The sequence below is a fragment of the Biomphalaria glabrata genome, chromosome 4 (assembly GCF_947242115.1).
Source record: "Biomphalaria glabrata chromosome 4, xgBioGlab47.1, whole genome shotgun sequence".
In the NCBI taxonomy this organism is placed as follows: domain Eukaryota; kingdom Metazoa; phylum Mollusca; class Gastropoda; family Planorbidae; genus Biomphalaria; species Biomphalaria glabrata.
In genome coordinates, this window is record NC_074714.1 from 32,024,096 (window position 1) to 32,035,989 (window position 11,894).

At 34.1% G+C, this 11,894-nt stretch overlaps 1 protein-coding gene across 1 annotated transcript; it reads right to left on the reverse strand.

Moving 5' to 3' along the window:
- Nucleotides 1–67: 67 nt before the first annotated feature.
- LOC106072952 (dual specificity tyrosine-phosphorylation-regulated kinase 2-like) lies at nucleotides 68–7,378 on the reverse strand. Its single transcript, XM_013233419.2, has one exon. The coding sequence runs from the start codon at nucleotides 7,141–7,143 to the stop codon at nucleotides 5,458–5,460; it is 1,686 nt and encodes a 561-aa protein (XP_013088873.1). The 5' UTR covers nucleotides 7,144–7,378; the 3' UTR covers nucleotides 68–5,457.
- Between the last annotated feature and the right edge of the window lie 4,516 nt (nucleotides 7,379–11,894).

The following is an 11,894-nucleotide window of genomic DNA, read 5'->3' on the forward strand; positions in this document are numbered from 1 at the left end:
AGTTATTTAGTCATTTGGGTCTTTGGCTTGTTTACATGAGATGAAACAATTGAAGAACACCATCATATACATAAATACTTTTTATTGTCTCTAGTAGTTTCATTATCATCAAATACTTGCTTCCAGACAGGTTCACACCATATACAGAGCTCAGTTGTACACACTCTAATCAAGAGAAGCTTATCTTAAGAAAATGTTTTAGTGTACAGTATTTACTTGAAGCATAAAACATGTATGTCAAGCTCTGAATAAAATCATTCATCGAGAATTATAAGACAAACAGACTTTCTGCTTTAAGTAATATAACGTCTTATCTATGTGACATACCAAAAACTGTACATAAAGCAGAGGAACAAATGTGTGCTTGTGATGTCATCTTCATTTAGTTGTATCTTAAACACAAATTACAAGAGAAAGTCTTCTAAACAACTTGAGGTCAGTCATTGTCTTCAGATTACAACCTCAAATTTTTTTAAGTTTGTTACCAGCAACATGACATCTTGTACAGATGTCATATAAAACATGATCAACTTTTGAGTCAAACAATGGGAGTGTTTGGATGTACACTGAATCAGATACTGTATGGTACTGAAGGTTAACATTTAAAAACAATGACAATACAGTATGAATAGCAACACATCTAAATACAAAACCAAATTGAGCCAAGGACAGGGTACATAAGGACAGGGTACATGGATTTCAATCTACTATACAGATAGCTCTAAGGGAAATAAAACAACTCAAATATAATGTTTGTTACAATAGAAGATAGTCACTCTTTGAATACAATAAATAATGTTATAATTTCACTCCAAACTTTGCAACAAACAAAATCAGAATATCTGTATCATTTTCAATTCAAAGAAGGAAACAAAAAAATATCAATGACAATGGATAGTCTATCTAGATAATAATAGTGAAAAATCATTCAGTGAAGCACTTCAAACAGCTATTGTAACAAAATATACAAGATTTGAACTTGGGAATGGAGCTTGGGGAAGTTCAAAGCGATTTCAATTGTATATACAATAACATTGCTTTCATATAAGTAGGCTTTATATAGCTGGGAAATGTGTCAATATCTGCAATATGTTTGCAGTCCTTTTTTAAATAATTTTCTACTAACCATGGAATATCTTAGTAGAGGATGCATATCTTCATAAAGTGACACAATCATTGAGATGAATAACACACAAGAATGAGAACAAGTGCCTTTTGAACCTTATCTAGTAGATTGCAAGACATTTGGGAGAACATATTGTACACTAAATAAAATAAATTTATTTTAGTGTTTCTATTTCATAACAACACTACAGACTGGAGATGGATTTGGCCCAATTATATAAGTAACAAAATAATGCTTTGTTATCAATAAGTCTGTAGATTTGCATTATAAAGTAACTAAAATTGTTACATTAGAAATTAAATTTTACCAATTTAATAATGAGATAATTTGGAGTAGTGTTTTATTTGTTTTAAATTCTTTGAGTACAAATTAATTTCATAGAGGCTGTATATTAATATTTATTTTATAATGGTTCAGAAATATAAGCACACCAACAAATAGAACCTGGAATCAGGCTATTGTGTTGTATAAGGAGAAATGCTTGAAGTGCAATGATTTAAGGGTGATGGTAAAGAGAAACATAGTTAAAATATTTTTTGCATTTTATCATTTTGAACAAAAGGATTCCAGGATTATATAGGTCCTGTATCAGAACTTTTTAAATTGATCTTATAGCTACCAAGGTCAGAATATTCAGCTTGTAAATGAAATTTTCACTCATTCAGACAGGAAAGCTCTGATATATAAAGTCACAGCCCTGTATTCTATATCTAGAAAATAAAAGCAAATGAGACTGTGTAGAACTCATATTTTAAGGAATAATAAGCATCTCTTTCCCTGATTCAACAACAGATCAAATATATGGAAATTCACTCAACATGGAATGGTATCAGAGAGAAGTAATCAAGAAATTTCAACATTGTATTTAATGCTCAGCATAGGATAAAATAGCTAACTGGTAATAAATAATGTCAGAGATTCCATAAATAACTTTAAAAGATCTCTTGACACAAAACCTCAATGGTACAAATGTTACTCTGTTTGATTTATTCTGCATTCAGATGAAAATTTGTATAAAAAAAAATAGAGCATAAATATAAAACCTGATGATAGATCACACTCAATACTGAGATATGAAATGACTTACAAACTTGACTGTGGATATTGTGAAGTACATCTTGTGCAAATTAATCTATGACAATAAATTGGTCTATTTGGTTAGTTGTCACAGTGCTTGTATATCTTTTATTTATGTACAACTTCTACAAAAGGTTCTGGAAAATAAAGTGCTTAATCTTGATTTTCTGACTCAATCATTACATTATTCAAGTAAATGGCCATAAACATTTAATAAGATAAATATAAAGCAATGTAAGTTTGGTCATAAAAACAGTGTTTAGTATTGTAGGTTGACAATGATAGCCAATTTTTTTTTATCACTTGAAAAAATTACTTATTATGACTAAGAGCACATTTTTCTACCATTTTACAATGAAAAAAAACAACATCTTTGTATTGGAAGTATTATAACTCTTTTAGTATTAAATACAAGATTCTTTCAACTATATAATTTATATAATTCCCAATATTAGTAAGGTTTTAGAAATCCTCTCTTCTTAACACTTCCACTATAGCCCTTTTCAAAACTTGAGCTCATTGTATCCCCAATAAAGACCATTGTAAAAATTAGAGAAAAAAAAGATTTCTTTAAAAAATGTCTTAATCCCAACCAATAGTGAAAGTCTTAAAATATGCGACATTTGTTTAAAAAAAAAAAAGCCTTATAAATGAGAACCAAGAATAATCAGCTAGGGAGAAGGTTTCTGATTTATCACAACCTTTTAATTCATTTTCATGCACTATCAGCAGCAAGACCTTTCATAAATGAGTTGTCAATGTGATCATGGTCAACAAAAGGACCTAACAATACTCAATATAAACATTGACATGTATGTAAGCAAAAAGAAAACAAAATCATACAAAAAAAAACAACCTTCTCTGAAACAAAACATAATGATATTATTTTGAAGGTATATGACATCTTAACTCTACAATGATGATCAAGGTTTAAAACACCAAGAATAGAATTATTTCAAAGCAATGTGTACTATGTTATAAGTACAGTGTTACCATTTTCACACAATTTCATTATCAGAAAAAGGACATTAAAGTTGAGATGTTGAAACTTATAAAATAAATAGGTACATTGACCATAAATGAGTAATGAATACATATCATATACACACACACAAGCGGATAAGAATATTGCTGTTGATGGAAACACACTAATATTTTGGATACAATTAATTCTAGGACTATTTCAGTGTGTGGAGGTGGGGGGGAGATAGGGTGAGTTTAAAGAGAGAAAAAAAAAGGCCATTAAAAATCATGGCTATCACAACAGTGCTCAAGGATATAAAAGGGTGGACGGCATCTAAGAAATGACTTTAGATTATATACTGGCAATGACTATTACCCAATCATATGACTTACACTGGAAAAAAAATTGAACACATGGTTCTCTAGCTACCAATGAAATGTTAGGTGGAGTTCTTTCAACAGCTGCTTTGATCAATAGAGTAATTCCAATGAAATCACTTGCTATGACAATTCTGTTAGTAAAATGCTGGAACTATCACTTATTGTATGGATCCTAACAGCCAATGGATACATTCAAAACTCATCATATTAAAATTCATGAATTCATATCCTTTTGGAATAGTTCAATAGTTCTTAGTTTGATATACCTGTTCATTAATGGCTGGACTGAACTGATAGATAGAATCAAAATTTTATTTAATTTTTTTTTTTAACTGTTTTAGCGTGTTTTGGATGTTTTAATAAATGTTTCATCAAATATTAATCTAATATAAAATAGAGCATGCCTACAAAAAGGTTTCAATGTCAAAATAGATAAAAGTGAATTTCCCATGGCTAAGAAAGAGTTTAGACAAAACTGGTAAACATGTACTTGTTATAAGCAAATAGTCACTTGTTAAAAAAAATATGTTAAGTTAGTAATTACCAGTACTATCTCTGCTGGCTAGAGGCCAAATTACCTAAAAGCAATAGTTTCTATTTTCAAGTTAATTTTAATTCTTTTATTTAGTATTGTGATTTGATAGCAAATTTCAACAGTGCAATTTATTTTTTTAAATGTACAATATCTACTGGTGTATATATATACGAATATATACATTATAATTGCAACCTATTGGTTCGTTGGTTAAGTCAGTGTGAAATTTAAAAAAAAAATGGATGCTAAAACAGCAATGTTATACTGACAGAAATGTTATTTTATAGTTAACTTAACAAAATAGTTATATTACAGAATAGGATGACTTGTACTTTTAATACTTGTTAATGTCAAACAAAAACAGGTTATAAAATGTCTACTCTTGAACTTTAAAAAAAAAATACAATACAAATAACAGAGTTAACAAACATAAATTAAATTTTTTATCTATAGAGTATTGTTCTTCAATAGTGACATAAACGATTGATACTATTTTTATTGGCAAAAAAAAAAGAGCTACAATAATTTACAGAGCAGAGAGTTTTTTGCTATGTCAGATAATTTAGTCAAAATTCTTTTTTTTTTTTTTTGCCATGTCAGATAATTTAGTCGGAATTCTTTTGTGTGTGTGTGTGTAAAATATAATTTTAATAAACCTAAACTATAAGCAAATTATAATTATAAATTCTTTTAATTGGTTTGTAAATTTAAATTTTAAAAATTTATATGAAATATGTAAACTGCCTCAAAAAAAAAAAGGTTCTAAAAATGAATCAAATGAAACTGGATAAACATTCTGATTTTAAAATTATATTAAAAAAAAACAAAATTTGATGTGGAAGTGTAAAAGCTAAACTGAATAAAAATTAAACAAATAATAGTGGTCAGATAATTCAGAAATAAAAAATTTATGTGTATGTTATGGTTTTCTTATGTGTTGATATAAAAATTCACCCAATGGTAATTACAACTGGTCTGTTAAATATTTTAATTATAACTGGAGATTCTATGATTTTTTAAAACAAAAAATTGACCATTATTTATTGATGCTAAAAAAAAAAGAGATAAAAATAAACATGGAAAAAACAAGTCTAAAGACAAAATTTAATAGTAGAATATCTAAAAAAATTAAAACCAGACACAAATTTTTGTATTTGACTTTAAAAGAATTGGTTTAAAAAAAAAAGAAGAAATAAAGCAACATTAAAATAAGAACATGCTTGTATATCCTATTGATAAGAAAGATTGTAGAGGACAAATGTATATCAATGACAACGTAAAAAGGATCAAAACACTATGCAAAACAAAATGGTTTATGTAAAATTATACATTTCACAACATTTCCTTTTTTGTTCTTTAGAAAACAAAAATTGTTCTACATTGTAGATCCTATCTGTGGTAGCTTTGTCCTAGTATTAAGCTGCGAAGCTAAATCATCTTGAATAGCAAGTTGGCGGGATTTCCCACTTGCTGTTGCTATTGTTCCGTTTGCCAATTTCGGCATGCCTGTACTGCGATTACCAGAAGAATTCCTTCTTAAAGCAGATTCAGACTTAGCTTCACCATTGTAAGCTGGAGGTCTAGGCAGACGACGTCTCAACCAAGAGTGACGTAGAGCCTGTGTAGGGGTAAGGCGATTCTGCGGATCCCAATCCAAGGCTCGCTTCATGAAATCTAAAAACATTGGATCATCACAGCCTTTCAGAGCTGTAATTAAGTCTTTGCTACCTGGAGGGCCACGTGTTTTACCTCGCCGTGAGCGACCACCTTGTAACACTGAGCTGCCATCTGGCAAAGTGCTGACTGTGCAGTACCTAGGGTAACCTTTAGATGAGATGAAATTGCGAGCTCTTTTAGCCTGATCTAGAAGTTTTTGTGGAGGCATGCCTAGGAGCTCAATGATGCAGGCCAGTTGGTCACCTTCATCTTCACCAGGAAAAAGAGGGTAACCTGTCAAAAGTTCTGCAAGAATGCAGCCTAAACTCCACATGTCAATGGGCATTCCATACTTAGCTCCAACAATAACTTCTGGAGCTCGATAAAATCTAGACTGGATGTAGGTATAAATTCTCTGATGTTCATAGCAACTGGATCCAAAGTCAATAACCTTTATTCCACTACGACCTTGCTGTTTGAGAAGAATATTCTCAGGTTTGAGATCACAATGAATAATTCGATTTTTGAAGAGAGCATCCAGGCACTGCAGAATTGAGTGAGCAAACTTTCTGACCAACTGAAGACTAAAACCCTGGAATTTGTTCTTTTTGATCAATTCATACAAGTTCATACTTAACAATTCAAAAGTAATACAGATGTGGTTCCTAAATGTGAAGTTTTCATACATGTGTACAATATTCATATTATTATCCTTATCTTGCTTTTTTAAATGTTCCAATATTCTGATCTCTTCTTGTGCTTGACGGTGAAACCTTTTTTCATTCCTAACCATTTTTAATGCAACATGAATTTGATTTTTATGATCATAAGCTTTAACGACTTGGCCAAAACTACCTTTACCAATAACTTTTAAGACTTCAAATCGATAGGATATATGATCATGAGGAACATGAACATAAGATCCATTTTCATCATCATATCCATTATTGTTAGCCCCACCTATGACCCCTTGTTTCTTTTTTGCATTTTGTCCCACAAAGTATATATCAGGAAAACTGAAAATTTCATGATGTTCATAAGAACTGAGTTTATGCATGTATTGCTTCATAGCGAATTCTGGACTCATTCTATTGCCTCTCCTAACACCAGAGCCTTTGCTCCCAGTACTGCCAGCACTAGAACTTGGACGTGGGACTTGAGATAGCGACTGGTCATCGCCACCTCCGCCATTTTGAATAGCTTCGCGTTTTTCTGTATGATGTTTATGGTCTTCAAACAACTGCTGGACTCTGACACCTTGTCCACTTCCACCACCTCCAACAGTTTGACTTGTTAGAGGCGGCAGGTGGTGTGAATGGCCACCTTCTACAGTATGTGTATACATTGTATTAGATATCAGCGGTCGACGCTGCTGCACAAGCAGAGTTTTAATATCAGTTGTCATAATTCCATAGTTTAAGAACAAACTTTTGCCTCCCACACCACATTTCCCTTCATTACCACTACATTTTGTTAATACTTGCTCTTATATCCAAAAGATGAATGAATAAAACAATGTTTTATTTTAGCGTTGAAATGAGCGATATTAAATCGCTCCACTGTTGCTAAATCAAAGAATGGCCTCCGGTTGCCAAGCACGACCCCTATCCGCCGACGTCATGATGGTGACGTCATGGAAACTGTGGATCACATGGGATCAACATTGTGATAAATAACAAATAAAAAATAATTATTACAAGATACGATCTAATTAATGTAATATTTAAACTGAGAATTGAAAAAAAAATCCAAAAGAATTCTTTACATCTGTATTTTTTAAAAATATTTGCTATACTATTAGCTAGATCTAGAATTTTGATATAGTATCTAAATTAAAATAATTTAAATGGCATGAAAATGCGTGCGAGTGGAGTGATAGCTAACCAATAAGCGTGCTCCTCTACACGTTCGGTGTCATCAAATGGACAGATACAGACCTACATGACATTGACAGACTCACGTGGAAATTATTAACCAAATTCCGATGTTTACATCCCAAGTCCTCCACCATAAGGCTATACCTGCCCCGGAAGGATGGAGGCCGTGGATTGCAGAACATCTTCAAACTGTGTAAGACGCAAGTTTCCAAAACTGCACGCCTCCAGCAATGAACTAGTTTCCTTCCTACGCAAATACGACTATGATGCAACCCCTTTGAACCTAAACAATGTTGATGTTAATGTCGGTTTGGACGACGTCGGGCATGAGATTCGCCAATGGGAAGAAAAAACACTCCACGGAAAATTCCCGACTTTATTACATGGGGACAACATTGACAAGGCTGCTTCCTTAGCATGGCTAAAAGCAGGTCATCTTTACCCTGAAACTGAAGGCTTTGTCACAGCAATACAGGACAGAGTAATTAGAACAAAAAATTACGAGAAACATATCCTAAAACTCAATATTGTTGACAAATGCCGAAAATGTGGAAATGTGGGTGAGTCAATTGAACACATAATGGCGGGATGTTCAGCCCTATAGAAATCTGCATACCTAGGTCGCCATAACCAAGTTGCAAAGCTAATACACCAGCACTTGGCTTTGACACACAATTTGATCGGCAAGGATACTCCTCCATATTACAAATACTCACCACAAGAGGTTCTCGAGTCTACGGATCATCTACTGTACTGGGATAGGCCTATTTTGACTGACAAAACGGTAGATTTTAATCGCCCTGATTTCTGCTCATTGATAAAAAAGAAAAGGCCGCTACCATTATTGACATCGCCTTACCACTATCTCATAATTTAAGAAAAACTGAGCTGGAAAAACAACGAAAATATGGGAACCTTGGCTTGGAGATTAAGCGTTTATGGAAATTATCTAAAATAACAATATACCCTATTGTCATATCAACCGAGGGAATAATAACAACTGACCTCACAGATACCTTCAAGGCCCTTGGCATTCCTAAGAACATTCTCGTTGCCTGTCAGAGGGCAGTACTTCTGCAGACCTGCCACATCACTAGAAAATTCCTCGGTGGAAACTGATAAAGGGACTACGATGAATTTTGTTTCCCTTTAACGAAACTCGACCCTGTCTTCGCCAGAGAATGAATACTCGCTCTTTTATAATAATAATAATCATCTTTATTGTCCATATGGAAATTTGTCTTACAATTTTACATGTGACAAAGTTTATATCAGATTGTTCTTATTTAATGATTTGATTGCCAGGGGAACAAAAGAGTGTTTGTGTCTGTTTGTCTTTGCCATCGGTGTCTTGTATCTCTTTTGTGATGGTAAAATCACAAAATCCTGACTCAGAGGGCAATTCTTTATTTCGAGGATCTTGTTAGCTTTTTTATAGATGTTTGTCTCAAACAACTACCCAAATGGGGTTTGTTTTTTGCCGATGATTTTACCAGCAGCATTTAGGATTCTATAAAGTTTATTTTTATTTTTAATGCTCAGATTGCCATACCAGGCAGTGATATTGAAACTTAAAATATTGCAGATGTGAGCGTGATAAAAAAAAGCCAAGGCCTTTTCGCTAACATTAACTTAAACGAGGACAGTTTTCTTAGTAATCGTAATCTTTGCTGCCCTTTTTTGCTGATATAATCAGTATTTGCAGTAAAATTTAGTTTATTGTTTAGGATACTTAGTACCAAGGTATTTAAAAAGTTTGCACTATTTCAATAGTCTCTCCAGCTACAGAAACAATATCATTTTCCTTCTTTTCCCTACGAAAATCGATTATCATTTCTTTGGGTTTTTTTTTTTACATTTAATAATAAAAAATTAGCTTTACAGTATTTTTCAATCTATTCTATTTCTCTGAAATACTCATTTACGTCTGAGCTCTCTGAGAGCAGGGCAAGAAGAGCCGCATCATCAGCGAATTTTGTGAAGGAGCAAAAAGGACTATGGAATTGAAAATCATTGGTGTACAAAATGAACCACAATGGGGATGTCACAGCCCCCTGGGGCACCCCTGTGTTAACTATGCGTTCATTTGATATAACATTGTTTACCCTAACCCTCAGCGATGTCTGGGTCAAAAATTCATTAGCCTATAGTATTATGTATGGACTAATCTTCAACGCTTTCATCTTTTCAATTAGCAAATGAAGTTGTATAGTGTATAGTTGTATAGCTGATGAGAAATCAATAAAGAACAATCTTACATAAGTGTTAGGTAAGTCCAGATGTTTGTAGACACAATTTAAAATATTTAGGATGGCATCGTCTACACCTTTACCCTTTTGGTAAGCAAATTGTAAGGGGTCTAACCTACAACAAAGATCATTCAGAAGAAACATTTTAACCAATTTTTAAAAACATTTAGACAGAATGGAAGTAAATGAAATAGGTCTATAGTCATTCATTTCCTTCAGTTTGGAAACCTTTGGCACAGGTACAATTATAGATGACTTCCACACAGGTGGTATCTCATGGTCTAGTCATGAAGTAGAAAAATTATCTTGGAAAGGTTCAGCTAGTTGTTCAGACTTGTAGAGCAACCCCCACCCTAGATCTATGTTTTGTAATTTATCAAGATTTAAAAAAAGGAAAACAACTTCGATGCTTGGATTCAATAATTGTTACCCATTTAATAATACTCTTAAACTGGAGCTAATTCTAAAAAAAAAAGATAAAAAAAACGAACAATTCATATTAGAGAGATCTAGCTGCTTATTAATGGATGTCTTATTGGGAACAACTGCTTTAATAGACATTGAATTTTGTTGGTAGAAGGCAGGGGCGGACTGGCTATATGGGCAAACGGACAAATGCCCGGTGGGCCGGTACCAAATGGGCCGCGGCGACCAAAGAAAAATAAAATTCAATGCAGACAACTTTTTAAAAAAGTGACAGCAGCAAGACACAAAGGCCCAAACACGTTTTCTTGTGTTTTTTTTTAAATTCTTATTACAATTAATTTTGTTTGAAATTCAACAAGAATTCAAAAACAAAATACATTATACACTGTGCGTATTATTTCCAAAACGTACACGTTAGACCGTACTTTCTGTTATGCACGAGCGGCATGGACTGCTTTAACGTTCAGCCTATAGTATTGTTACGACCCTGTTGGCGGCGCAAAAGGGTTAACTATAGGCTCAGCTGACACACCCGTGAATCACTCAGGTCAGCGGGGCCATGGACAAGGGACAGTACTACGATTACACGCAAATATGACCAATGTTATGGTCATGTGATCGAAAGCCTGCGGTACGAGTGAGACAGTGTGTAAGAAAGCGGCAGTTCAAGACCGGAGAGCGTTGAGACCAGGACTGTTAGTTGGCCATGAAGTCGGTCCTTGTCGAGTCCTCAAGTGTTATGTACGAGTCTAGGAAGAAATAGAGACAGTAGAGTTGTATACGGTGATGTACAGTTTAACATTCGTAGTAGCTTATTGTGTTGCCAATTGTGTCGTATTGGCTGTCTTCTACTTATTCACTCATTATTAAAGTACCAGATTATTGTGGAGCTCTTGTTGGCAGGTTCTTGATGTGTTGATGTGTTGTGTTGTGTTTAGCAGTGTTTATAGAAGGCCGGAGTAGAAGAGAACCGTAACACTGGTGTCAGAAGTGGGATCGGATCGTATCGGATAGGAACGGATCCGCTATGGCTACTATGAAAACGTTAGACCAACTCCGTGTGAAGGAACTGAAGGAAGAGCTCCGTGATCGAGGCCTGAAGACGAGCGGCAACAAAGAAACCTTACAAGCACGCCTTCGGGAAGAACTAGTGAAGGAAAAAGAAGATCCGGACACATATCTTTTTGAGGTCGAACCGGACTTGCTGGAACAGATCAATTACAAGATAGATGCCATGGACACCAAGATAGACACGATGGACTCGGGAATCAAAACGGAGTTATTGGCAATGAACCAACGCATACATGCTGTGGAGTTGAGAATCACCAACATTGACGAGCAGATGAATCAGAGGGTCGACGCAGTGGAGAAGGCCATCGACGAAATGAGGATACAAGTCCAACGCAAGCACACAAATGTACCAGAAGCAGATATGACGTCATTTGTACCTGAAGTCTCCGGGAAAATGTAGCCCCCCGTATTTGATGGTTCCGTGTCCTGGTCAGTATACAAGAAGCAATTTGACGCAGCAGCCAAAGTTAACAAATGGATCAGTGAGGAGGAGAAAGCAACAGCCCTTGTGTTATCCCTAAGAGGAAAAGCCT

Coding starts and splice junctions, on each gene's coding strand:
- LOC106072952 (XM_013233419.2), bottom strand. CDS start 7,143: ATGACAACTGATATTAAAACTCTGCTTGTGCAGCAGCGTCGACCGCTG.